General features: G+C 43.7%; 1 protein-coding gene across 5 annotated transcripts; it reads left to right on the plus strand.

Moving 5' to 3' along the window:
* Positions 1-27,887, plus strand: MYB (MYB proto-oncogene, transcription factor). Of its 5 annotated transcripts, none has more exons than XM_068147297.1 (16): positions 1-166; positions 3,807-3,924; positions 5,451-5,522; positions 6,166-6,258; positions 6,665-6,885; positions 8,339-8,573; positions 9,373-9,453; positions 9,853-9,957; positions 11,347-11,604; positions 12,668-13,033; positions 14,606-14,748; positions 15,288-15,402; positions 15,489-15,614; positions 16,303-16,413; positions 17,002-17,109; positions 27,129-27,887. In XM_068147297.1, exons 1-16 carry the CDS (start codon positions 144-146, stop codon positions 27,243-27,245), a joined length of 2,292 nt encoding a protein of 763 aa, XP_068003398.1. In that variant the 5' UTR covers positions 1-143; the 3' UTR covers positions 27,246-27,887. The 5 variants fall into 5 exon arrangements, with proteins under 5 accessions (XP_068003398.1, XP_068003424.1, XP_068003433.1 ...); XM_068147332.1 differs by lacking the exon at positions 1-166 and adding an exon at positions 315-564; XM_068147305.1 differs by lacking the exon at positions 1-166 and adding an exon at positions 500-564 and having other exon boundaries at positions 12,878-13,033.

Consider the following 27,887-nt stretch of genomic DNA (forward strand, 5'->3'; position numbering starts at 1 on the left):
CTCAACCTGTTTCCTCCTCCTCCTCCCGCGGCACCTCGGCACTCCCGTGCGCGGCGGCGGAGCGCCTGGGCGCAGCCCGGCAGCCAGGGCGCGGCGGTGGGCGCGGGTTCCCCCGTTCTCCTCCCCCAGCGGCCGGTGTGAGGATGGCCCGGAGACCCCGGCACAGGTAACCCGCTGTCTGCGGGCGGGGGGTGAGCGGCCCCCTCCGCCCCTGTCAGACGAGGAGCGGAGGACAGGGAAAGCACGCAGCGGGAGAAGGTCTTTGCCTGGTGGGTGGGCGTGCAGCACCCCCCCGACCCTCGCGCACCTGGACTACTCCGCCCACGGCCCCGACAGCGCAGCGCTCGGAGTCCCTCTCCTCCGGAGGCGCCGGGGGAGCGTCAGCCCGGCGAGACTTAAGGCAGATCCGCCGCTGACGGGGCACCCAAGTCCCGCGCCGGACGCCTGCCGGACGCCGCGGCGGGCCGGGACTCGCTGCCCCCTGGGTTCAGCGCGGAGCCCAGCGGAGCTGTCCACCCCGCAGCTTCACGGCACGACAATGCCGGGCTGGCTCGGCGGCGGCAGGTAGCGCGTCCCGTCTCATTCATTCATTCATTATCGGCGAAGTGGGACGGCAGGTGGGAGGCAGGCGCGGGGTCTAGGCTTGCTCCTTCTTCATTTTCATTTGTTCTTGCAGTGGCTGCCCCTTTGCCGTCGGGAGCGCGGCTGTCCCCCGCGGCAGTAGTGACGCCCCGCGGGGTATGCCTTTTTCCGCACACGCAGCTGGGAGCATGCAGGAGCGCGGCGGCGCGGGCTCGTAGCTGCGGGGGGCTGCGGGTCCGACGGGGCGCTCAACCAGAGCTGTCACCCTTGCCCGCTCGCCGCGCTCCAGGGTGAGGGCAGTCCCAGCCATGCCGGGGGCTGGGGGCAGCGGCACCGCGGGGTGTGGGCTGGACGGGACGGCAGCGCCGCGTGGCCGCTTCCGTGCCGCCGCTGCCCGGCGGGCGCACAGAGAGGGGTTGTTGTCTAATTAGCTGGGAACGGCGGGTCGGACACGTGGAGGCTTTTTTTTCTTTCTCTTTGGAGCCCGGCATCCTCCCCTCTTCCCCTCCCCTTTGGCTGGGCTGTGACAGAGGAGAAAGTCATAGACCTGCCTTTCTCTGCCCGGCTGCCGGCCTTGTGAGGCGGGACTGCGGGGAAGGGGCTCTTCTTAAGGAAGAGAGGTTGCGGTGCTGGAGGAGGCAGCGGGCCGCTAGCTGAGCGCCGGCCTGTACTTTCAGTGTCAGAGCTGGGGTGCCGCTGGGGCTGGCGGTGAATCACCCTGCCAGTCTCTCCCGAAAGAGAGGGGCAGCCTCGCGGGCGCCTCCCGCCGGGACACGCCGCTCCGCCGGCCCGGCTCGGGCAGCAGCCCTGGCTCGGCGGCGCGGGGTGCAGGCGCGGCGCCCTGCGGTGCCCGCCTGCTTGGCGGGGCGCGGCGTGGGGCCGCCCCGGCGGGAGCGGGCGCGGGCTGTGCCCTGCGGGTCTGCTGCCCGAATTCCTTCAATCAGTGTAGCAGCAGCGACTCGTTTCCTCTCCACCCCTTCTTTTCTTAGGTTGTTTTCTTTCCCTCCCCTCTCTCCACTTTTTTGCCTTGTCCATGTGTCGTTGCACAAGTCGGTTGCCTGGGCGAAAAGCGTAGCGCTACTGCTGGGGGAGCGCTGATGAGCGGGCGAGCGGAGGGTTTCAACCTTCTGTCCCTGCCGGGGGATCGCGGGCCGCTCCGGGCGGGGCTGTGGGCCTGCGGCCGGAGGTCCAAAGTAATAATACAAAGTTGAAGAGTAATGGTGAGGGCCTGGTTGGTTAAAGCAGCTAGCGAGCGTCCCTAAATCCCGGGGTTCTTTTCTCCTGCTGGAGAGCACAGGTAATACAGCGGGGTTGGCTCAGGTCTGCGGTGCCAGCAAGGCCGCGGTTATTTAAATAAACCGGTTACATTGCTGGCACCGCACTGAAGTCACGGTAACCCCTTCGCCGCCGGTGCCTGCTGCCGTTGCGGCGAGCGGCGTTGCTCTGCTGTGCCTGAGACACGTCGGCGCGCAGGAAGCGCCGCAGTTGGATGCGGACCTGGTGCCTTCACTGCCTACGAAACTAATTTTCAAAGTGATACTTGGAACCTGAGCCACAAAACTTCCTTTGGCATACGAGCAGTCGCACAGCTGTCGCCGCGTGTCGCTTAGAAAAGTGAATCTACTCCGGGCGGCGGGCAGGGGGAAGGCGCCGGCAGCCCCGACAGCCTGTGAGCCTTGCCCGGGCGAGCTGCCGCACCGAGCCCGGGAGGCTCCAGCTGCGGGAGAAGGGTGTGCGGACCTGAAGGGAGCGCCCGTCACCTGGGCCTGGGAATAGGGAGGGAGACGTGGGGTCAGGCAGTCCGCAGGGCTAGAGCACAGCGGGGGCGAGTTGAAGGTGGCTGTGATGGGCCGGGTGGGTGAGTCAGGGGCCACCCGGTGGAGAGGCTCAGGGGTGGCCACACGCAGTAGTACCGCGGGCTCTGGAAAACTTAGTACACGCAGCATAGTTCTTAGGACACGTGCCACAGGCCAGAAACCAGGGCTGAAGATGCATGGTACGATTAGTCCAGCGTGCTTTAGAAGGTTGTATGTTTAGCAGATTACATTTTAGAGGTGTTTATCAGTCTCCACTGCAGCTTGATTCAAAAAGTGATCTCCTGAAAACAGGCTAGTGGGATAAGCAATGCCTGATAATTTTATTACAAAATAACTTTATTTTAATGTCTTAGTCATGCCTTAACACACCACAACATACCATACCATCAGATATATTGCAGTTTTTAGTCTTGTAGTATAATATTTTCTCCTTTCTAGCACTTGCGGTCCCAAAGTGTTGGAACTGCTGCTCATATCTTAAAAGTTGAAAATAAAATATTGCCCACCAGAAAAGCAACTCTGGTTGCAAAACACTGTTTTAGTTTTAGCTAACTGGGTAGAGCAAGTGCTGTTGTGAAAAGAGTCCTTTTTTACCCATAGATAGCCTCTGGGGAAATCCCTTAGTCATGAATTAGGTGAGAAGCAGAGTATTTCAAAGACAGTAGGAGGTATTTAGAAATGGAATTGTGTTAATAAAGTCTGAAGTTAGAGAAACAATATAACAGGATTCAGTCAGTCACTTCTTGGTTTAAGGATATTAAATGTATTTGTCCTCAGCCCCTGTCTTTTCAGACCCATAGATGGCAGGCAGATTTTGTGTTAGAGCATAGTTAATGCTACTCCTCACTGACTTTACTTAATTATAGAAACTTTTGCCTTCACACATAGGACCCATATTCTCAAATAAAAATTTACTATTGATTAACTTTCTGTATTGACCCAGGGTCTGTTTTACTTGGAAATGCTCTACTGAACATACAAACCCACTGATACATTTCTGAATGTGTGGCACGAGTTAAAGAATTGGAACATGTGCTTGTGTCACGGACACAGCCTCTGGTTCCCTTTATTGTCCCAAACATTGTATTTTAATTTGAAACTTTCATTGGTTGGAAGCTTGCCAGATGTGTAATTCACCACTGATCTAACATTAAGAGCAGGTCTAAACATGCACAGTAGTACGAAGGCTGCCAGCCCTTTGCTTGTATCTGTGGATACGAAAAACAGCAGAACCAGTTCAGAATACTAGAACAACAGAATGCAGAACAAAATCTTGTTGTGCAAGTTTTAAAACTTTTATCTGTGTAACCTCTGTAAGAGGGATTGTAGCGGGGTGTTTGTGTTTTGTAATTAAGTAGCTCAAGTCCTCACGCTCCACTCTGTGTCTCCTTCTGTTTCCTTTTGCAGCATATATAGTAGTGATGATGATGAAGAAGATGTTGAGATGTATGATCATGATTATGATGGTCTACTTCCTAAGACTGGAAAACGCCACTTAGGAAAAACCAGGTGGACCCGTGAAGAGGTAAATCTGAGTTCATGCACCTCCTGCATGTGAAATGATGAAGAGAGCATGTACCACATTCTCTTATTTGTCTGCAAACCAGCTTCAGTGCCAGTCCCATGTACATGAATGAGGACAACATTTTGAACCCATTGGCTACATTCTGTGTTTAACTCGAATAATTGCTCTTATCTTCTAAATAAAATGCACAAACACCACTTTTTCATGAGCTCCACTGTCTGCATTACAGGTGTAAGTCCCTGTGTATTCCCTGTTGGAGACAGAGATTCAGAGTCAGCTGCAGCAAAGCTTGTTACTACTGCCACTTTTTGTTTGAGAGTAGTTGCTATGTGAGACCTGACGTGTGTGCAGTGTCCCACAGCAGCAAACAACTGTGACAGAAACTGCTGCAGTCCTTTTGTGGCATTCGAAATTTGCACTTTAATTGCAGCATTATGATTCCAAGGGGAAATGAAAATGGAAAGAAATAAATCCAGCAGTACCAAAACTGAGCATTTACTTGTGAAGGTCACACTGTGTTTTAGTTGTGATACCCTTGTGCTGACTTTCCTGGTAAACTCTGGTAGCAGACTCCTTTGCCAGGTGGATATCCTGTGGCCATGTAACTGGTTGGAGTTTATTGTGAAATACATGAATACAGTTCTTATGTTTTGACTTTCTCCTCTCTAACAATGCATATTGTGGCAAGTCATCTCTTGCAAGCATTTTTAATTTTTCATTATTTTCAAATCATAGTCTGCTCTTACAAAAGTGGATGTGGTTGTGTTGTGGCCCAGGAGGGAGGGATGGCCAGGGAGCCCAGTGGCCACTTTCCTGCCACATGAACTGGGGGCATACTGGGAGGTGCTAACCAGTGAAGGGGAGGGTTGTTCCCCTCTTATCTCCTGGGGCAGTTGTCTTTTGTTTTACACTGTCTCGATCTTTCCAGTACATGAGATTGTTGGGTTTTTTTTCTCTTAAGGGTCTGTGTTTCTGGCCTTATCATTAAAAATACTGCACCAAATTTCTTGCTGCTGTGAGCATGCAAAACTCCCTCACAGTGATCGGAAGCATAAAGGTGCCATTTAGTTTAATTGTGCATTCGTTGTACATGGATAGGCAACAAGCAAATTACTGGAACTCTTACTACTTGCAAGACATAGAAAGCTTAAGGCTGTGATTTTCAGATTCCCCATACAGCTGGGTGCCTGTGTGTTGCTGGATTTCATTGTTACGCTGATGCCTGGCATCAAAACTTCCTAGCCCTCCTGTAAGTCCAGTCCAAGAATAACAGTGACATCGCTTTGAGCAGTAGAATGGGAACATGTAGAGAGTCAAAGAACAGTGCACAATCCACAAGAGTAGAAAAATCTCCTTCCTACTTTGGGCAATTAAAATGTGAGAAGATCACAGACCACCGCTGCTTACACTCAGAAAGCAGAAAGAGATGCATAAAATGCTAGAAGGACACAGGTTTTTAAAAATGTGTTTCATTTGCTTTGTAAGAGGTTGCAGTATTAATTATGTAATTGTTTTTGATGGCTCAGGATGAGAAACTGAAGAAGCTTGTGGAGCAGAACGGCACAGAAGACTGGAAAATCATTGCCAATTTTCTTCCTGTAGGTGGATAGTGGTTTCTGTTTCCAGTTGTAGTGACTCCTCCTTTATCAATGGTTTCCATGTAAGGGAGAGGGGAGGGGCTGCTTTATAGTTACATTTTTGCGGGAGATATAAAACCTCCACAGACCTCAGAAATGGAGTTAAAATATTGTGGAAACCATTACCTTTAATTTTCCTTTCACTTCTCAGAAAGGGTTGGAAAAAAATCAAACAAGCAGCAGATGGGGGGTGGTGGGGTGGTCAGTGTGACACCGAAACAGAATGTCTCAGCATAAAGTTAAATTAGCTGTGAGGAATTGTAAGTATTATTTTGAAGGTAATTGCTTTGTGAACACTTCAGCTGTTGTAGAAATACTGCATATGAAAGCATGATGGCTGTTGCATAGATGGTGAAGATTCAGTTTCTGTAGTTTTGGTGATACAGTCCTCACTGAAGAAACAATGGAAATCATACTTTGTTCAGTGAGCAAACTGGTGGTTGAGCACCTTCTTCCCATACCTCCTGTATCACTCCATATTGTTTAGTAGTCATAGCTGGCAGCGAAATGTGGTGGGAACAAGCATACCTAGGTAAGAGCATTATCATTCTGCATTCATCTTGTCTGAAGAATGATCTCTTTTGCATGTTTTGCATTTCTCTAGAATCGGACAGATGTTCAGTGCCAGCACCGATGGCAGAAGGTACTAAACCCAGAACTTATTAAAGGTCCATGGACTAAAGAGGAGGATCAAAGGGTAACCAGTTTTCCTTTCCATCTGAGTAATTCCCTACTAGCAGATTCCATGTGTTGGAGAAGAACTCCTAGAGACTTTGGTGGATGCAGTACTAATGCAGCCAGAGGCAGACTGATCCTATCAATATCAGTGTTTAGTATTTGTGTAGTGCTTTCTAACTTTTCTGTGCAAATTAATTATTGTTGCTTCACAGCTCTGTAAATGTAGAGTTGCAGTCTAGAAGTGCCTGAAGTATTACCAAGATTTTTCCTTTCAGGTAAAATATAAATGGGAATATAATTGTGTGTTAATTTTAATGTGGCAACTTTGAAAAATGTTTGTTGAAAATATTGCTCCAACACAGAAAAATTTCGTTGATTCATTATGCATCATTAAATACAGGCAGTTTTTATGTCCTTCTTTGAAGGTAATAGAACTCGTGCAGAAATACGGTCCAAAGCGCTGGTCTGTCATTGCTAAGCATTTGAAGGGAAGGATTGGAAAACAGTGCAGGGAGAGGTGGCACAACCATTTGAATCCAGAAGTGAAGAAAACCTCCTGGACAGAAGAGGAAGATAGAATTATTTACCAGGCACACAAGAGGCTGGGAAACAGATGGGCAGAAATTGCAAAGTTGCTGCCTGGACGGTAATGACATACACCTTTAGCTCTTAAATAGGCAAAGAGGAAAAAGCTGTAGGACTGAGCAGTCCATTTCAGTTGCCTCAGGCTGCACTTTGTAAATAATCAGAAAAATGTGCAATCAAAATCTGGGAAGCCAGTGACATTGATGGGAATTTTTCTCAGTGGGGAACTGTGCTGTTTGTTTCAGTACATGGAATGGTACACTATTTTTACATGCTTTTGATGCTTGCCATAGGCAAAAAGAAATCAGTAACTAGAGCAAGATTGTAACAGTTTCTTAAATAACTGTCAAAATTTAAATTGATTTAACAGGAAAGGATCAGGCCCTGCAAGTGGAACATAATTTACATTCAGGATATACATTTCAACGTGGTTATTGAAAATTATTTAAGAGAAGGCTGCCTCAACATTTGTAATTGCTCCTGAATCATCCAGATACTTTTGACCTGTTTAAAAATCCATGTATAAACCAGGAACAACTGACTTCCTTAGACTCTGGAAATACTTGTCTCATTGAAAGCTTGCACAGGTTGCTTGTAATTTCAGAGATTCTGTGTCTTACTTGCTCTTTAGTGAAAGTGACTTAACATAAAGCGTAGTCAAGAGACTAATGTGAGCAAGGAAGAGATTTCCCTTTCCATTGTTATTCCTGCTATTTGGTGAAACATCTTCAAGATGTAAATACAATGCCGGAGATCATGATAGCTTTTTAAGTGGGCATTCCCTAAGCTGCTTTCACCTTCTAGAAGAAAACAAGAAAGGAATTGCCCTTTGGACAGAGGTTTTTGTGGCAGATACTGCTTTCAATGATACTGTGGTGGTGATCTTCTTCAAGTAGAGGAGCTGTTTTGAAATGTACTCTGAAGTCTCACAGACTTGATAAGTTTCCTTTTTCTGACTCTGTGAGAATTTGAATATCAGGTTTTCTGCAGCTAAGAAAAATCCCAACAGCTTTGTGTACTGAAATTTGTGTGCATAGCCTGATGATGTCTAGGTGGCCAGTTGGAAAGTTGCTTAGAAGTTAAGTTTTTTCACAGCTGTTCTCCGGTCTTTCTTTCCAGCAATGAGATGCAATAAAACTCCACTTTAATATTAAGATTTAGGAAGATGATGTTGGCAGTCTTTTCACCTCAAAGGTTTGTTAGCCTTTGCTGTCATCTCACCTCATGAGAATGAGGTAGAGCTGAAGTTACTAACTTCCTACAGTGTGAGGACCTAAGGCTGAGAGGTTGTTTTAAAAAGTACATGAGCAACTGTAGTCCATTTGTCTTCTCCTACCTTTTCTACTGAGCATCCTTCCTGATTGCAGTATTTGTAAAGGTGGGGGCAGAAGGAATGTCAGAAAATGGTTCATGATTTAAACAGAAATGCCATCAGCAGTTACCTGCTTATTGATCTGTTTGAATTGGAAATGCTCATTTTTAAAACTCCTCAAATATATGTATTTCCGTTGCAGAACTGATAATGCTATCAAGAACCACTGGAATTCCACCATGCGCCGGAAGGTTGAGCAGGAGGGATACCTGCAGGAGTCCTCCAAAGCCTGTCACTCCTCAGCAGCAGCTGGCTTTCAGAAGAGCAACCACTTGATGACCTTTGCTCACAACCCTTCTTCTGCACAGCTGCCAGTATCTGGCCAGCCACCGATGAGCAATGACTACCCTTACTACCACATCTCTGAGCCACAAAATGTAAGCACCTGAAAACATGGGGAGATTTCTGGTTTGCTTCTTTGAATATGTTGGGTGCAATTCAGCTTTACCTGATTGCAGGAAGCATGAAGGCTTTTCTTCCAGTCTTGGTGCACTTGTATGTATTTAATGTTAGCCAAGGGCTTCTTTGACCTTGACATCATTCAGTGATGAAAATATGGACATTTCAAACTGACTGCCAGCTTTCAAGGGGTGGAATCAGGTTCAGCATTTTTAACGTCTTGTAGGCAGGGAGCATATTTCCAGGACTGTTTCTCATAGTGGTTAACATTGCATGTGTTTTGTATCAGCTGAATCTGCATTAATTCTGCGTCAAAATCTCCCATTGTCCTTTCAGTAATACTCTGTTTGTGGGTTGCCTGTTGCAACCAAGTAAACAACTACTGTTTTTTAATCTGATTTCTTTCCTGTTAATGATTAATAATGAAACAGGTCGCTGCTTCTTGAGACAATTCTAATACAGAGTTTTAGATGATAATAAATTGCATCTTTTGCATTTTCACTTCAATTTAGAATAATATTACAAATGCATCTGCAAATTACTCATCTCGCTCAGGAAGCATAGGCATTTATGATAGGAATTTTCTCTCTTCCTCTGTTATAATTCTCATATTCCTAAAAACAAAGTGTTTGCTTTTCTTGTAAACGTCGCTGTTTCAACTCTATAGATGATAAATATTAAGTACCTAAAGCCAAAGTATGCTTAACACGTATTCATGATGCAGGCAGACAGTATGACAGAAATAATAACTTTTAGTGTCTTCTGCTTTTGACCTAGGTCCCTGGTCAGATCCCATATCCAGTAGCACTGCATGTAAATATTGTCAATGTTCCTCAGCCAGCTGCTGCAGCTATTCAGGTAGATAACTTGCATCTCATTTCAAGAGTCAATTGGTTAAACATTTGATAAGTCAAAGTGCAGATATTGTACATGAAGGAAACATTTTAATGTAATTAAGTGTGGTGAAGAGAGAAAATGGGGAAGGTGGGGGAGTTGTAATATGGCTAAAAGTTGCTTCTTCTGAAGTAGATTTAAAACACAGTAGTTGACATCTGGTGTGATAGCTTTCACTTTTTTCATTTCAAATGTCTATACTGAAGAATTCAGCAGGGACTTTGGTAGTGGAAAACACAATTGACATTTGTTCCACCTTTGGGTCTAATTTGGCTGTTGTAACTGCAGGACGGCAAGCCACAAGCATTTTAGTTGCTACATCCTATCCTTTATCTTTTCTTTTCCCTTAACTCTTAATTTCAGAGACACTATAATGATGAAGACCCTGAGAAAGAAAAACGAATAAAGGAATTAGAGTTGCTACTAATGTCGACTGAGAATGAACTGAAAGGGCAGCAGGCATTACCAGTAAGATTGTCACTGTGTGCTTGGATGGAGGGATAGCAGCGTTACCCCAGTGCTTGTCTTTTTAACTTTTTACTCCCCCTCTGCTTTTAATACTAATCAAGGCTCTATATTTCCGTTTTAAAAAGATGAAACATAGCACATATGTAATCTGTATCTGCTTTGGAAATTCTTCCAGGGGAAAAAAAAAAATAGGCAAACATTTTGTGGGTATTTTAATTCACAAAGTGGGAGCAGGGCTAGGGCTCTGTGATGTGATGGGAAATTGGAAACACAATGATTGTACAAAAATGAGAAATCCCACAGATCTTAAATCAAGGGGATCTGCATTTCTGGAAGTGTGCAATGATTCATGTGATGAAAATGTAGTGCCTGTACATTAGATTTTCCTTCTCTGTTGCATTCTTTCCTTCAGCTGTGTTTTATATACCTTGTAAGCTTCAGGCTTGCTGCATGTCTGACGGTTCGTTTTACTTCTCCCAATAATGTTAGATTCTTCATAACTGCATGCATGGAGCACATGCTGGCTATTACTGAATTCTCACACTTTATTTTGTATGCCATTGGATGTTAATGTATGAAAACCCTGATGTAATTACTTAACGCCATTACCAAAGCCGAGAATCTCCCAGATCTTTTCTGAAGATAGGTGATAGCCAGCAGATTCTTTTTGGTGGTTTGTTTGGTTGGTTATTTTTTTGTTTGTTTTGGTTTGGTTTGTTTTCTTTGTTTTGGTTTGGTTTTGTAATATTTAAATTAATAGTAAAAACAACTGCATGCATGATACGTTAGTTTGGCCACATTTTAACTTTAGTTAATGTTTTGCAATTTCTCCTGTTGCATGATCACCCTGGAAAGAAACTTCTGTTAATTTGTTCTTCTGCTTTCCTAACCACGTTGATTTGACAGCCTCTTCACTGCATTGGTGTAAGCTGTAGCATTAGACAGGGACAGAAGAAGAAAAGGAGATAAGCAAACAAAAGCAACTCTAACTCTTAAACTCTTTAGCCTTCTACAGTGCTGAGCGCTCAGTAGGGCAATCCTGCCGTTTCTTGCTTCTCACAGAAAATGACTTGCAGACACGTTTTTGAGCTTTTGGAGTAATACAGTATGAATTGATTATGTGTTAGTAATGCTACATGCTCATAATCCTGGAAGTAAATTATGAGGTAACTTTGGGATAACAAATACAATGCCAATATTGCTTAAAACAAGATCTTGCACAGATGAAAGGAAACATCTTGACAATTGTTTCATAGGCATAAGCTTTTAGATGATGATGCAACTACTTTTATCTTTCCTCCAGTGGCATCTGACACCTTGTGCAATTTCATTGCTAAGTTCCTTCTGCCTTCTTCCCCCCCTTTTCCTTTTTTTTTCTTCTTCCTTTAGACACAGAACCACACGTCAAACTATCCTGGCTGGCACAGCACCACAATTGCTGACAGTTCCAGGACCAGTGGTGACAGTGCACCTGTTTCCTGTCTGGGGGAACATCACCACCATACTCCATCTCCACCAGTGGATCATGGTTGCTTACCTGAAGAGAGTGCATCCCCTGCACGGTGCATGATTGTTCACCAGAGCAACATCCTGGATAATGTTAAGAATCTCTTAGAATTTGCAGAAACACTCCAGTTAATAGACTCCGTAAGTAGACTTGCTGCCTCAGGTGGACTTGTGTGTGGTCAGAGAGTAAGGGGAGAGGAACTGGGACAGTCCTAAATGTGCTTTTAAATTATTTTTTTTTTTAAGTAACTTTTGTTTGTTACAAGATCTGAAGCTGAGCTTCTGACATAACAAAACACAGCTGCTCGTAAATCTCATAAATTAAACTCCTGAGTGTGGATTCATGTGCTTTTTGTGGGCATCTCCTTTTCCTGCTACATCCTGGTACAGGAGTGTGCTTTTCAGCAAACTGAACAAGTGGATCTTGAAATGATCTCTTGATAATAAATCTCCTTAAAATAAAAGCAAATACACCGTTGAAGATTTTAAACAATGAAATGATACTTACATTTTAAGTGACACTTGCCATAGGTTTTGTGTGGCTGCTCGTGTATTTGCATCATTCTCTAAAAGCTTTTGTTGTAGCTTCAATAGCTGCTTGTGTAAGTCTAAAGAGCTTGCCCAGTCATATGTGAAGAACTGGAAGCATGCATTTTGAATGCCAAGTAGCTGACTGACACTCACATGGCCCTTTTCTCGTTGTGGTCTCTGGGATACTATGTGTAACAGAGGTGGCACATTGAAGTACATTTGTTGATGGCACCCTCCTTCAGCAGTAGAGGTGTCTGCTTCATGTGGTGTCAGGTCCCACTTAGTATGTCCAGAGAAGGCATGCAGCCTGGGAGGAGTTTTAGTTTAAACCCCAAGGCACACAGGTTTTTTTTTAGTAGCAAAAGGCACTGTTTTCATAGGAGGCAGAAAACTCTGAGCAAGTAGATAGTAAGGACATCGTTTGACTCACGGTTTCTATAGAGGCTCAGTTGTCAGCAGCGCGCCTAGGGCAATAGTGTTTGATATGGTCAAAGTATGTACAGAAAACACAAGAGTTCACAGTGTTACTACTCTAATAACAGGGTCAGGGTCATGTCGAATTGAACTGGGAAACTCGTTGTTGATGTTGGTTATGGGCATATCCTAGCGTTATATTTTCATGAGGTGGCACTGTACACTGTCTCATAGCTCCGTGCCTCCCACATTGTTTCAGGATCCTTCATCACGGGGTGATCTCAGCAGTTTTGAATTCTTTGAAGACAAAGACACTTCGGCTAGCAAAGCTCCCTCAGGCAAAGTTGCACAGCTTCAGCAAAGAGGGGCCAGTGCTTGTAGACCTCAAGGACACCCCATCACAAACTTGAGCAAAATCATGTCGAGTCAGAGCTCTCCTGGCTCACCAAAATGCTTGTCTGCCTCACAGGGCAGCGCGGCTCCATGGTTCCTTCTTCGCAAAAGGAGAGGGGACTCCAGCCCCTTAGCCAGTGGCCACGGTAGCACCTTTGTCCTAGCTGACGTCAGCAGCTCAACTCCTCCTAAGCGCTCCCCTGTCAAAAGTCTGCTCTTCTCTCCCTCACAGGTAGATCAAGACTTCTGCACAGATGTTACTAATTCTCAAAAGTCACCCCAGCCTTAACAATTTAGAAACTAATCTTTTGGAACAAATGACTAATTGCCGTCGCACTTGCTGATTTCACTCTGTGTTTGAATCTTCTCACTGCTCTTAGTCTTTACCACTGAGTTTAGATCATCAGCGAGCTAACTGTTGATTCTCTTATTTTAAATTCACCTCTTAGGCTTGGGTTGGTTTGTTTATTTTTTTATTTGGATCATTTTTGTAGGGTGTTACGTTTGCTTCCTTTGCTTTTGCTGTTAACTCCTTCAGCTAGTAGAGTTTTAACATTTCTGATAATTTGTATTGCTCTCCATCTCTGTCCACTTACAGTATGATTCACTGACCTAGAAAACCCCAAACTGCATGTAAATAGCATTCAGGTTGTGAGACAAACTGACAACAACCAGAAAATTCAAATCACAACTCACCGTCTTCAGCCTGGGCCATGTGGGTTGGATCAGAATAGGAATGAGGAGGAAAATGGCCTGTTAAAATGGCCTGGCATGAACTTCCACATTCCTCTTGGTGGTTGCTTTGTTTCACAGCTGTAGCACTATTTAAACGTGTTTTGGGTGTTTTGTTTGTCTGTTTGTGTTGGTTTTGCCTTGGTTTGGCTTTAGTCCTTGAAGTCAGAGAAAACCCTGTTTCACGAAGGATAGTAAAAGATTGCATGTAATGATCTCCCACTGTATACCCCATTGTCTTTTTGGTATTTTAATCCTATTTCATTTATCCAGTGAAATCCATATGTTTATGCAGTGTGTTTTAATCCAATGCAGCTTGAATCTAGAAGGTAATAGGGTGAATCGTTGTCAGAATGAAGGATATTACTGTGCTCACAGATATATAAACACTAGAAATGGAAACAGCATTTTAGGTTACTAGGTAGAACTCCTGCAGAAGCAATTTGCTCCAGACTAATGCTGTCACCTCCTTTTCAGTCAGCTATTTCCATTCCAAAACACTCCACACTCTTCATCTCAGGTGGCAGTTTTCATTTTTTACTGTGAAAATGGAGCACTTTGTTTTTTGAAAGAGATGATAGGAAGTTTATTTTCCTGTCAGTCACTTTATTTACTGCCTCAAAAGTACCTTGATTCCATGTGTAAATCTGTGTGGAATTTAGCCCCATTTCCTGTGGGTTTACTCCTGAAACATTCTTTACTCATTTGTAGCCAGTTCTTACTTGGACACTCTGCTCTTAATTAAAATTTATTTGCTGGAAATCTGAATCAGGCTTTTAAGATGGGGCTCTTAAACCTGGTGAGGAGTGTTTCTCACTGGAACAGAGCATGATCTTTTTATAACTTCCCTCTCTAGAAACATTCATTTTGGCTCCCTGAGTGCTCCAGCCAAGCTGTTGAGTATTGTTTTGCCACAGAGTCTGGTACCCCATATAAATCTACCTGCATTGTAAGGTCAGGAGAACCACTTATGTCCATCTGAAGGAAATAGTTTTGGTTCAGTAATGTCATCTGAAGGAGTTCACCTTGTAATCTGGATGTTCCTGTTGATTTTTCCTTTCCCTGCCTGCAGTTCTTAAACACCTCATCCAATCAGGAAAACCTGAATCTGGACAATCCAGCACTAACTTCCACACCAGTGTGTGGCCATAAGATGGCTGTTACCACACCATTCCAAAGGGACCAGACGTTCAAAGCTCAGAAGGAAAATAATGTGTAAGTCTGTCATCACATTGTTTTGTCAGATTGACAAGGGTTCATTTCTTCAGAGTGCTGGGTCACTGTGTGCATCCTGCAGAGTTGTTTGCTAACACACTGAGATTTTTCGTAGTCTGGAGTACCAGTGGTGGAGTCACCGTCCCTGGAGGTGTTCAAAAAGGGATTGGATAGGCACTTGAAGCCATGGTTTAGTAGTCATGAGCTGTTGGGTGACAGGTTGGACTTGATGATCTTTGAGGTCTTTTCCAACCTTATTGATTCTATGATTCTATGAAACTTCCACTTTCTAGCTGTGGAGGTGTAGGGTGTTAATACAGCACAATCAAGCCTGTAGACTCACCTTGGTTTTAGATAAAGCCATTCCATATTACCATAGTAAAGTTAGCTGTTCTGCTAGAAAAGCTAGGTGAATTCTAGGCTTGTAGGGTAATGCTTACCAGAGTCTTAGACCAGCCACTGCCTGTATGCACATATTTCTGCAAAGAGGCAGTATTTCCAAGCATGTTGCTTTAAAGTTTTTCTCCCTATTTTTAAAGTTTCAGAACTCCAGCAATCAAGAGGTCAATATTAGAGAGCTCTCCAAGAACACCCACTCCATTCAAAAACGCACTTGCAGCTCAGGAAATCAAATATGGTCCTTTGAAGATGCTGGTAAGAAGGAAACAATGATAAAAGTTGCTTTGATATTAGTGCAGAGGGATGCTCTGGGACTTGGATGTAACGTTTCTTTCTTTCAGCCTCAAACTCCGACTCATCTTGTAGAAGATCTGCAGGACGTTATCAAGCAGGAGTCAGAAGAATCTGCAATAGTGGCTGGCCTACATGAAAGTGGACCCCCTTTGCTGAAGAAAATCAAACAAGAGGTAAATCTCAAACTTACCTGAGGCAATTTAATTCAGCAGTCTTCACTGAGAAGCTTGTACCAATACCCTTTCTGCTAAATAGCTGTGTCTGTTTTGCTTTTATGTGAGCCCCAAGATCTTAGTGTCGGTTCTATATAGTATACTAGGCATGCCTAATTCATCTCCCATTGATTTCCATAGAAGTCTTTCTGCTGTTTTCAGCAGGGGTTTGCTTGGGCTGTTCTAATGCAGTTTTCATTTGAAAGTTACAAAGCAAAAAAAAAATTAGACAGGAATTTGGATTGAATCTTTCTAATATTGGTGAAAAGTATAGAAGAGCCCCACGGGGACCAAGCTTCATGGAGTGACTTAGAAACCTGAACATTTGAGAACATTGCATTATGTTGCTTTATCACTATAAAGTTCTAAAAATACATGTATTCTCAATCATTTCTAGAGGATTAAACTCCTGAATACTGACAGAGATGAGTTCCAGCATTCCAAGTTTTATTAGATGGGAATTTTTTTTGAGAACCTTGGAACTTTTTTCTTCTGCAAAAAGCAAGGCTACTGTAAAAGGCAGTGCTGTAAACATGCATTATGTACAGCTGAGAGGAAAATGTATTCAATTTATTAAAGAACTGACAGATCAATATCCTTCTGGTCAGGTAGGTACTGGTTTTTATAATGATGCCTTTCCTGCTTCCAGGTGGAGTCACCAACAGATAAAACTGGAAATTTTTTTTGCTCTAATCACTGGGAAGGAGAAAACCTGAACACGCAGCTCTTTACACAAGCATCTGCTGGGGAAGATGTGCCAGTAAGTGCAAGTTTTTACACTGCCAAACAGGTTTTCTTGTACGTCCCTGTTCAGCTCTTCAGGGCAAGAGTGAAAAGACTTTTGTCCAAACTTCCATTATGATTCCCATGTAGTTTTCCTGTATTAAGCATAGGAAGCAAAATCCCACTCTTCATTAGGTGACTCTAATGCCTATAGAAGGAAGCACAAATCGTAGTCTTTTGTGCAGCCTGCAGTCTTTGAGTCAGCCTGCACTTGGAGGACACCTGCACCTGTGTATAGAAATGACTAGGTCATGGAGTTAAAAACTGATCAAAGGGAGAGTCTGTTTTGGTTTGTGCAAAGGAGACCTTGCATAAGCAGGTTTCCCTTTGCTTTTCCATGACTATTCACTGAATGAAAAAAAACTTTGCATGTGACAGTGCTCCTGCAAAGCCAAGTTCAAGGGACCCCAAGCTGAGGTCTGCTCCCAGACTGAGCACACTGTCTATCACCATGCCCAGTGCTGCACTCCCTACACTCAGGCAGAGCTTGCTTTTAATGTTCAAACTAAGGTTGTTCTCCTGAGTTACTGAGAAATATTTTGGGTTTTTTTCTTCTCTTGTTCAGAATCTTCTTACCAGCTCCATTTTAAAGATGCCTGTGTCTGAAGAGGATGGTAGTTTTCACAAAGCATTTGCAGGACCTAGGAACAGGCCACTAGCTAGTCCTCTGCAGGTAACTATTTTTTTAGAAACTAGCCTTTGTATATAAGTATAAATATTGCTTTTTCACAGACTGAATTTAAGTTTTGAATCATAAAAATGTTCAGATGAACATGGTGGTGGATCTCACTTCACTTGTGGAATGTGAGGACTCAGAGGCTATAGCTGTGCTGGGAAATTAAACAGGGCAAAGCCCTATGCATGGGTCACTGTAGTTTAGCTGGTTCCAGTGTTAAATTGATGGGACTGGGAATTAGCATGAGCCAGAGGCTTCTTCCTGTAGACTTTGTAGGTGGGTCTGCTGTTTTGGACAGTAGGAGAGTTGAGTGGGGTGGTGGTGGATAGAACTTGTCACTGGCCTCGGGGCAAGAGCAGGAACTCTGGCGACGGCCAGCTGGCTGGCACAGATGTAATCAGTATTGCCCATCCAGCCAAGCACCAAGATGGCTTTTCCCTGAGTGTGGACTGTGGTCACACCAGAAGTGTGTTTGTAAACAGCAATCTGAAGCAGCCTTGTAATCCTTACAGCCAGTTGTATGTCCTGGAATCTCTGAAATTAATTAAGTGAGTGACATTTAATGCAAGCCAGATGTGAGGCTGGAATTCATGCTTTTCATGCTTTTACCAAGTGTTCATGCTTTTACCAAGTGTTAACATACACTTTCACTGTACTTCAAAATGTAGCTGTTACAGAGAGCCTCATCCAAAGCCTACCAAAGTCATTAGCAGCCTCATTGTCAGCTCTCATGGACAGAAGTCATTCAGAACACAAAACACAGCACAGATAACAATACATTTTCCTTCCACCACAGCTGGTATTTTTGAAGTAGATGAATAAGTAATTTTATGTACCTTCTCCACATGAGCAAATTGAGGGAGAGAGAGTCATATTCCCCAGGGTGAGTCACTGTCAAAAAGGAAGTCATAACTCCATTGTTCCTGACTTTCAGACATTCCACGTGGCTAATCCTTTCTTTCTTCCCTCTTTCCAGAATTTACATTAGGGGTTATTTACAGTAGGAAGGAATGAACAAAACCTGGTTTTGATGAATCACCTACAGCTTAACATTATAAAGTGGGACACTAAAACTTCACACACATCCCCATTTAGCACAGTTTGCCATGTATTTTGCACCACAAAATCATTTGATGAAAGCAGCTTTGGAGAGCAGGGACAGTGTCCCCTCTTGTCATGGGAATGTCCAGAGGGGCCCAAGACATACACTCCCTATTGTGTTTCTTAGTTGGCTAAGAGGAGGTTTTAAACATCCCCTACCCCTGACTTAAGGCAATTATTTAGGAACTAAATTCAGACCATCTGATGGCAAAGGAGCCCAGGCCTTCAGCTTTACAGTGGGTCGCTGGAGCTTCCCAGCTGCTGGCCCTCACACATTCAGACCCTCTGCTTCACCAGCATGCTGACATCTGGACATGTTCCCCAGTCAAATTCCAGGCTTTTCCAAAGGTTTAGGGCAACATTTTCTGGCAGCTAAACAGAGTATGTTGTGGGTTGTCCTGTTGGTGGTAGTTGCCTGCACTGTGCCGGTAATAAAAAAGAAGCATCTGAGGTCCCTGTAAAATAGGATCTTTTGATCTTTGGCATAACAGTGTTATGTTTCCTGCTATCTAAAAATAATTTCTTTACAAGCTGTTGTAAATGAAAGGGCTTGTTTAACCTCTCCTCACTCATGCTGATTCAGTTCAGGAAGTTTACATGAGTGAGTTTGTGAGCCATTCTGGATCCCATTCTTCAGTCCTTTCTCAGGAAAAGCATGTTAAAAGTCAGGTATTATTGTTTGGATAAAGAGGGTTTTCCTTAAGTAGGAGTTAAAAAGGGCTTCCCAGCTCATCTCAGTGTTTAAAATATGTTGAACTGAAAGAAAAGCAGTTGTAAAAAGCCCCCACATGAATTCATGCAGCTTCCTGGCGAACCAATAGGAAGGTAAATAACTTCTCTCTGGTGATGAAGAATCATTCAGTGTTGCAGCTGAAGTGTAATCCCAAATGATGAATGGGGCTGGGGGGTCCTGTGGTGGTGGTAGAGAGAGCTTTTTCAGAACACAATACAGATGTTTTGTAACAATGCAGTGTTGTCTGCTGATCACAGAGCTCTCTGAGCTCTTAGTGTCATGGTTAAAAGAGGAAATCTGCTTCATCCCTGGTAAGACTTCTTGGCCTCACGTCAGAGGGGAGTTTGGCCCTGTATAATCAGAAAGGACATGTGCTCTGGCTGTGTTTTACACCAGAAACTGCTGCTGCTCTGCACCTAATGCTTCTCCCCCTCCATCCCAGTGGAACTGGATGTGAGTGATGAGGACACAGCACGTTTAAAGGGTGCAGAGCAATTGAAAATGTTAGCATTTGTGCTTGGTTTTGACTGGTAGTGTTTAGTACGTCGCCAATTTCTCACACGTGCTTGTTCTGTGCTTTCTACACTTCCTAGTTTATAACCTGATACATTTCCCTCATACATGTATGGACATGCAGATACACACATGAACACTGGACTAACTCCACTGGTTCCATGTAGGTAGACATTAAACACAAGGGAACTCTTCTGGGTGAAATTTAATTGTGTCTGCATATGTTTACATTGCTGCTCTTAAATATTTTGGGCCTGATCCAACTTTTGTTACTTAAGCAAATTCTGACTGACTTCAGTCCAAGTAAGAATTACAGTGCTCTGCACCTTTGAATCTGTGTGTGGAGAGGGAAAAGCAAAGAGGGGATGAAACTGTGTTTTTATTAACCTTCACTCTTAAAATTCTGTTTTACTTTAAGTTTGCACTTACACAAGAGGAAGGTAGCATGTTTACAAGCCAACAGTATTTTCCATTGCTTTAATAATTTGTACTGCATTTACAAAAGGAAAATAATGGCTTGCTATCAAAAAACTCACCAAAATGCCTGATTAGTTACTGCTTTGCTGTTAAGTTCCAAAGGCAAGAGTAATAAATATTCAAAGCAGTGGAACACTTACTTACAGCATTTTGGATACACAAGTGATCATATACAACTTAGTAAATAAGAATTGATGACCTTATCAGATAGCACAGTATGATTCACCATCACTTAGGAGGCAGAGCATGTTGCATCATTTAGCATGTGAGGTCAGGTAGCTGCATATAACAGGTCTGGGAATATGGTGGTATCAGGGCTGCACTAGAGCAGTGAGAGAAAAAGCTGCCTTAGACTCAAGAATAGTTTGGGCTTCACCCTCAGCTAATCCCTAGGTTAAGTCTCTGTAAAACATTGGATGTAAAGGCTGCTGTGTGTAGGCTCTTTCTGGTAAGGTATGGAAGTTCAGCCAGCTTTTTTGCTCCTGCATGGCAAATCTCAAGAGTTGTGCATGGGGTATTCTCTTACTGGCAGCACTAAGAGATGTTTCACCAAACCTGCTTGTTGCTTTAAGTTGGAATGACTCTTGAGCTCATTTGCCTAGATCCCAAATACTTCCTCTTTGTATTGGTGGAGTTAGTTATAATCTGTATTTTTTTGCATCTTATATTTTTTGTCATTCAAAGAATGCTTGGTTTTGCTATCAGGAGTTGTTTGCCTCCCCAGGAATCTCTCTGCAGGTTAAGATTTTTAGGATAACATGAAGCCCTCATTGAGGCAAACGGATTACCTGCAAAGTGCCTCATAAGAAGTTACACTAAAACTGTGTTTCTGGCCCTTCCTGTGTAAAAGTTATGTTTTATTTCACATTATGTTCCATAGCTGTAGCAGTACTTAATACAGACTATCCTAGCACAGACATTTTAACAGATAGAAAAGTAGGCTAAATCACAGACCATCCACCTAACCCTGCAGGCTATCAAAAGATAACCATGAAATGGAACCTTTTAAGAAAATAGCACTGCTTTGATATCTTCATCCCCAAGTAACAAAGGAAACAACACAAGGTAGAAGCCCTGCAAGCTAAAGAGAATGTTCTTTAACCTCTAGCTCCTGTCACTTTCCATTTTTTAACCACAGACTGACACGTTTCAGCTCGAATTTCCTGACTTTCAGCGGTTTATGTAACCAATTTCTTTAAAGAGTAAGTTTAAAGGATTTTAAAACAGTTGCTTGGTTAACCTTTTCAGGAACGTGATGAGCTTAATTTTCTCCATTCAAAAGGTGAAATGTGGAATTTCATTTGCAGCTGAGTTTAAGACAAAATTTATAGGTGAGGCAGCATGCTCTTCTGCAGCAGCAGCCTCTCTCTGGCTTTCCTCCCTGTCTTTTTAGGGTTTTTTTTGGAGAAAAAGATCCCAGAGTCTCACCCTCTTTTTTTAATCAAGGGAAAGGGGAAATCAGGCTGTGCTCAAGCCCTGTGAGGTTTAGGATTTGCACAGCAAGCAAAGTTAACCCTATGTGTTCCCCTTATTTGTGTTGTCTCTTCTGTTGTCAGTGGCTGATGAGTACAGGAATGGTGTTTGTCACAGCTAAGGGAGCAAAAGGACATTCAAAGCTTTTGCACATTTTTCTCCCAAGGCAGCAGGATTTGGGTTGCAAACAGACCAGGAGTTACAGCTACCCCATGCAGGCAGTGGTCTCTCAGAAAGAAGAACAGTGACAGATGAGTTATCAGCCATTTGCAGCAATGTGTTCTGATCTGTGAATAAAAAAATATTACTTAAGGATAAAACTAGAAAAGGAGTGAATTTTCTAATAGGAGTTGTAGGTGCTTAGCCTATTTCCATATCTCCTCAATCTTTCTTGGAAAGCTCATGCATCTCAAACAGCACTTCTGTCTGAGAAAGATCTTCAGGGTTAAGCCACCAAATAGCTCTTTCTAGTTCTGGTATCAGGCATGTAATAAAAGCTGAAGAGTTGGACCATCTTACTCTCAGATTTAGCAAGTTACATTTCTGAGCAACTGTTGAAGCCCCAGAATTTAGGAGAAGGCTGTCCCATGCCCCAGAGGAGAACTAGCAATCTGAGCAGAAATAGTGCTCTGCATTAGGAAGTGAAGTAGGATTCATTTCTGGTCCCTTGAGTTGCTTTGTTCAGGACACTGATTGCTTTGCTGTTTCAGGAATTTCCATTGCAAGCCTTTTTTTCTGTGGCATATTCTGCAAATTTCCCATACTGTATTATCTAAGGAAAATCTGGCAAGAAATGCAGCTTTTTTTTGCAGCACCAGCAGCAGACAAACACAATGAGATACTCTCTAATAGTTTGTGCCTTCTAAATATTTTAAACATTGTAACTTTTTCTGGTTTTACATGCCAGCACAACTTGGCTAAATTAATGCGAGTGTATGCAGCACCAACACCTCTGCTGGAGCTGCTGAAGGTACCTGCCAGCATAGCAGAGGTTTAAAATCCAATCTTCAAACACATCTTTTTGCCCAGAGGTTTTTACTATGCTTCCATCAGTTTGGGAGCTCAATACTGCAGGATTGCAGCAGTGTTTGGGTTTGGCATCCACTCCTAACATACAAGGTGTCTTAACACAGGAGCTTTCCTAAGATATGCATGTATAGCACATGAAAAGGCAGTCCAGGCTCTGAGTGGAGAAGGACTAGTTCTGTTAGCAAAACACCTTTCTGTAGTCTTTTTCTTCCCTCACTCTTGTCTGTTTTCTCTAGATGGTCCAAGTTTTTATTTAAAGTGCTTTAACTGGATATCCCAGTTACAGCTTTGACAGTTTGTTTGCAGTTTGCATCTGCCTGAAGGCAGCTGAAAGCATGTTCCAGGACAAGTGAGGTAGTTCTGCTGCCAGGAGAAGGATGTGCTGGTAGGATTACTGAGGTTAAAAAAAATAAAAAGAGAGCCAGGGAATAGAATAGTTAGAATTGTAGCACGGGACTGTAATTTTATCCAATGGGAAGTCTCCACTCCCTGTTTTAATTTAAAGAGAGAAAATTGCTGTGTGTGGAAGAGAAATATACAGCTGGATGGACTGGCAGAAAAGGGTTTAAATTCTTTTGATGGACAGCAAAACTAAGAGTAGTTTCCTGCTCTTTGAGGCAGTAAAGCATATATGTGGAAAGGATTGTACTGTGGAAATCCCTTACTTTCCCCACTGGCTAAGGATTTAGATGCCAAAATGAGTACCTCACTCTTAGATGACAGAGTGTAACTAGGGTGAACCCACTGAATAAATGAAAACATACCCATCAGTTTCAGTGGGGTCTGGGTCTGGCCTTTTAGCTTCTAGTTAGAGTTTTTGTGTTTCCGTCCACTGATATGCAGAGTTGAACCTTTAAAGGTGATAGGGGAGATGCAATGAGCATTCTGACTTGGGTTTCTGTGCTGTTTCCCTGCATGTCTCTAGCAAGCTGGGTTTCTTCTTTTGACACATTCGCTAAGCACTGCTGTGACAGTTTAGGCTAGTCAGCTAGAGAATTCTGCAGCTATCCTTTTCTTAAAGGCACAGCCTGAACTGTCACAACTGCTTTCTGTGGGGCACCCTCACTGTAACAGAGCCTTGCTGGTGCTTGTTGTGATGCTGCTGTGGAAGGAGGTGGTGTGCTTTCCTTTTTTTGCTGAGGGATCCCGTAGCTGTGTGAGCCCAGACTCAGCAATGGCGCGCTCTGCCTGGGTTGTGAGACCCAGCATTCCCTGCCAAGGAGGGAAGTAAAACTTCTCACATCAGGAGGACTTTCACACGTGCTCACGGTGCTGCTGCTGCTGCAGGGCTGGCAAGTCAAAGGTATTTTGCTTTGTTTTGTGTTGGCTGCTGAGAGCCAAGGCTTCAGCAGCATGTTTATTAAAAATACCCGCTTTAAATGTTATCTGATTTCCCCAGGATAGAATTGAAAGTTATCTCAATAAATATACTGCTTTGAGTCAAATTCTACTTTCTTTACTGGAGCAAAGCTCTCACCACCATCAGTGAGACTGCACAGTGGGTCTCTTTTAATGAATTTCTCATAAGAGGAAAAAAAGGTAGTGAAATGTATTTCTGGGGAAAGTAAGACAAGGGTCGGAACTCTGCGGGGAGGTTCTCCCACACTTTATCAATGGCAACACTTGAGTAAGTTGTTTCAAGCAGGCTCAAGTTCAGGGGCCTAGCTGATCCTCCCATTGCTTTGCACTGTCGGCTGCCCAGTGCTCCTCCCAGGGCTCTGAGGTGGCCCAGCCCATAGGGAGGGCAGAGGGTTACTGCCTGCCCGAGCAGCTTCTGCTGTGCTGACATCAGGTTAAATGAAGACCAGGCTTTCAGTGGAATGAGTGACATGTAGCAGCCTGCTGAGATCTTGGAGATAGCAGGATACAGATTTATTATTTTTTTTTTCCTTTTCTAAGCACATGGCTGCTAATACAAAGAGCTCAGTGTAGATGCTAACAATTAAATCTAATTTATAAAATCAGGACACTCCTTGCCTGAAGTTACTTCTGTATTTCAAAAATTGATATACCATGATGGATGGATTTTCCCTTAGATGTTTTCAGTTATTTAAGGGACTGCTGTTCTTTCATTCCTAGACCAGTGCATTGAAGCTTTGGTGGATCACAGGGAAATACCAGTTGGACACTTATTTTTATCCTTTTTATCCAACTGCTTTTGAGGTGTGCAGACTGAATCTGACTTCTGAGTAAAACCAATGGCATGGTATCAGGCATTAATTTTGTCCCTGATGAAAATACCTCTAAAACAATAGCTAAAATAGTCACAAGTTCCAGAGGCCCACTAAGGATCCATAGGAGGTTGTAGGATCCCCGCTGATGTAGGTGGCTTTGAAAAAGTTCCCCTGGAAGCTGTTTAACCAAGAACATCAAAGTAGCTGTGGCATGTCACATGCGTGTCTGCGGCATGCAGAAAGTATGTCACACCTGCTGCTGGGCCGAGGCATGTGCCCTAGGCTGAGCCGCAGCACAAGGTACGCAGACAGCCCAGGCTGAACCACTCTATAAAAGAGGTGTATGGCGTGTTTGTTCACTTCACAGATGCACCTCTCCCACAAAAACATTAATGATCTGAGGCCAGACCTGGTTCTCTTTCTCACAGAGAACTCTCACTGAAGCTTACCGGGAGTTTTGCCTGCAATAAGGCATCAGGAGCAGAGACAACATTTGGAACTTGTCTGCATAGAAGAGAGAGCTGTCTAAGGGAACCTGTCAGAAGTTTACAGAGGACTAACATGCTTGCCTTCATCTTGGCCATGCTGCTTGCTTCTTCATTGGCTTTGTTCCTTTGAGACTGTAAGCACTCTGAGGCAGGGCACCTCAGTTCCCTGTGTTTCTACCAGATTACCTGAGATACCTGATTAGGGCATGTTATGAGGAATTATCTATATTTCATATGCTGTTCAGCCTTTTACTATCTGGAATTATCTATATTTCATATGCTGTTCAGCCTTTTACTATCTCTATGTCTCAGATAACAGTTTACAGTCAGAAGAGCATTCTCTAAACATTTAGGCCAGAGAACAGTTTAAGGATCCCCTTGCACATTTAACTACTAGGAGGAACATCATGAAGAGCCATGGGTGCACTAGTACAGTTCTGCTCCTAGCAGGTAATTTGCAGGCCACTGCTTCACCCGGTGTCCTGGATGTTAAGAATCAGGGAATATGAGGGGTTGGAAGGGACCTCAACAGATCGAGTACAACACCACTGCCAAATCAGGATCACCTAGGGCTGGTCACACAGGTTGGCTTTGAATGTCTCCAGAGAAGGAGACTTCACAGCATCTCTGGGCAGCCTGTTCCAGTGTTCTGCCACCCTCACAGTAAAGAAGTTTCTCCTCATGTTGAGATGGAACTTCCTGTGTTCTAGCTTATATCCATTATTCCTTGTCTTGTTACTGGATGCCACTGAAAATACTCTGTCTCTGCTCTTGGCACTCACCCCTCAGATATGTATAGACACTAGTAAGATCCCCCAAGAAGGTTTTGGGCATTTCATTGAGTAATGTAGATATTGAACTGCAAAGATGATCCTCGTTGGAAGCAGGGGAAAATAGAGAAGGATTTCTCCTGATTTTGGATGGATCTTAGGTTGGTGGATCTTAGGTGTAGACCTTGGTATTCAACAGTGTTGGGATCCTCTTGCTGGCAGGCACCTTTCCATTAAGCACAGTTGTGTGTATTTTTGGAATGCAAGGTATTTGTACAACTAGCTCTATATAAGACTAGAGTTTTTATTCAGGGCTTAAGGAGTACCTCAATGTGGAAAAGCAGAGACACTAAGTGAAGAAGTTCAATAGAGAAAAAGAAAAAAAGGTGTGTGTAAATGTCTGTGTATACTGGTAAATTCCAGGAGCTTTGAAGTTTCATTACTGTTTGTAGCTCAAGGCACTGAGAAACATCTCACATGTGTAGTGAGTAAATAAATACAGTGCGCACAGCCTTCTGCAGATAGGTTTATCTCACTTTAACATTATACTAAATGGTGTCTGTAACCTCCATAAATACCACAAGAAGTGAAATGGCTTACATGATAATTAAAATGCTGTTTCTGCTGAGGGTGCCTGCCCTCCCCCCCCCCCCCCCCCCCCCCCCCTTCTTTGCTTTTGCTGGAGGAGTTCTCCTCATGGGCACATGCTAATCGCTGCGCACAGGTGAAAGTGGATTTGAGCATGGAACTGTTTGCTACCTGTGGTCAGGCTGTCAAGATCAACAGGTTCATTTAGGGAATGCAGGGGCAGAGCAGCTGTATTTCTAGAAGGGAGGTTTGGCAGGAATTTGTGCATGGTCATAGCACTGAACATTGTAACTGCGTTAGCCTCTCTGCTCTGTTGACTGTAAAGTCCACCTGCAAGCAAGTTCTCTTTTTAGACTTTTCACATAAGGAAAGGATTAAAGGCAAGGCAATAGATACAGCCTCATAGAGAGCACACTGTTTGAGGGAGAAGTGGGGAGGTTTAGATCCTGGGTTTTGTGATAAGCCCCTCTGCAGGTCGCCTGGTTGCTATACTGTGAAGCGGGGGTGATGGTTTTTTGCCTGTTTGGGATTTTCACTTTCTCTGGAGATGGGACAACATCCTACTGCATGTTCATGCAACACTTAGTCTCAAGCAGGCCTGGCTTCGGCTGGGGCTACAAATAAATCACAGGCCATTCACCCCGAATCTCTCTGCCTGCTTCTAATTTAGCACCTGAACAATGCCTGGGAGTTGGCATCCTGCGGGAAGATTGAGGATCAGATGGCCTTGACGGATCAGGCGCGCAAGTACATGACCACCTTCCCCACCCGGACTCTGGTGATGTGAAAGGGTTGACGGACAGAGAAGCATTATGGTTTTGAGAACACTTCGCCTCCACTGAGAAATTCCTGTTCCTCTGCATGAAAACTTTACACGAATGGGAGAAGAGCCTATCTTTGTTGTGGTACAACAGTTGGGAGCAGCACAAAGTGCATTTAGTCACTCAGCATATATATTCTTGTTGGATTTCACCCAACTTAAGAGGATTTGCTTTGTTTTTTCTTAATGATACTTACCTAAATTATTAGGTATTAAGTTTGAATCAGTAATTAGTGATCTTAAGTGCAGACTTATAATAAAGATAATTTTTCTTGTACTTTTTGAGATTCAGTAGACCTAATGCACCAGTATTGTCATTTCAGTGATGTGCTAGTCAAGGGTGGGGGTTGGTTTGTTTCTTACGTTTTGTATACTAAAAGAGCAGGTACTCAAACAGATGTATTTTAAATCACTGAACAAAAAAAGCATTGGTGTAAAATACCGAAGTGGAAAGCATTACTACAAACCAGTCTGTGCAAAGGGGGGAAAAAAAAACTGATCAAGATTGTGAATGCACAAACATCCATGCCTCTTGAAGAACTCTTTTCCTTTCATGGTTCTAGACCATTATACATTGTGTGTTTCTGTTTGTTGGTTTGGGGTCTTTTT

This window comes from Melanerpes formicivorus, unplaced genomic scaffold, assembly GCF_026170545.1.
Source record: "Melanerpes formicivorus ecotype bairdi unplaced genomic scaffold, bMelFor1.0.p_v2 SCAF_2, whole genome shotgun sequence".
Taxonomy (NCBI): Eukaryota; Metazoa; Chordata; class Aves; order Piciformes; family Picidae; genus Melanerpes; species Melanerpes formicivorus.

What these genes read in the sequence shown, in the direction of transcription:
- MYB (XM_068147332.1), top strand. Translation starts at nt 539, where the DNA reads ATGCCGGGCTGGCTCGGCGGCGGCAG. An exon ending in GGCTGGCTCGGCGGCGGCAG is followed by an intron (nt 565 to 3,806) that starts GTAGCGCGTCCC and finishes TTCCTTTTGCAG; the next exon opens with CATATATAGTAGTGATGATG. An exon ending in CTGCTGGGGAAGATGTGCCA is followed by an intron (nt 16,414 to 17,001) that starts GTAAGTGCAAGT and finishes TCTCTTGTTCAG; the next exon opens with AATCTTCTTACCAGCTCCAT.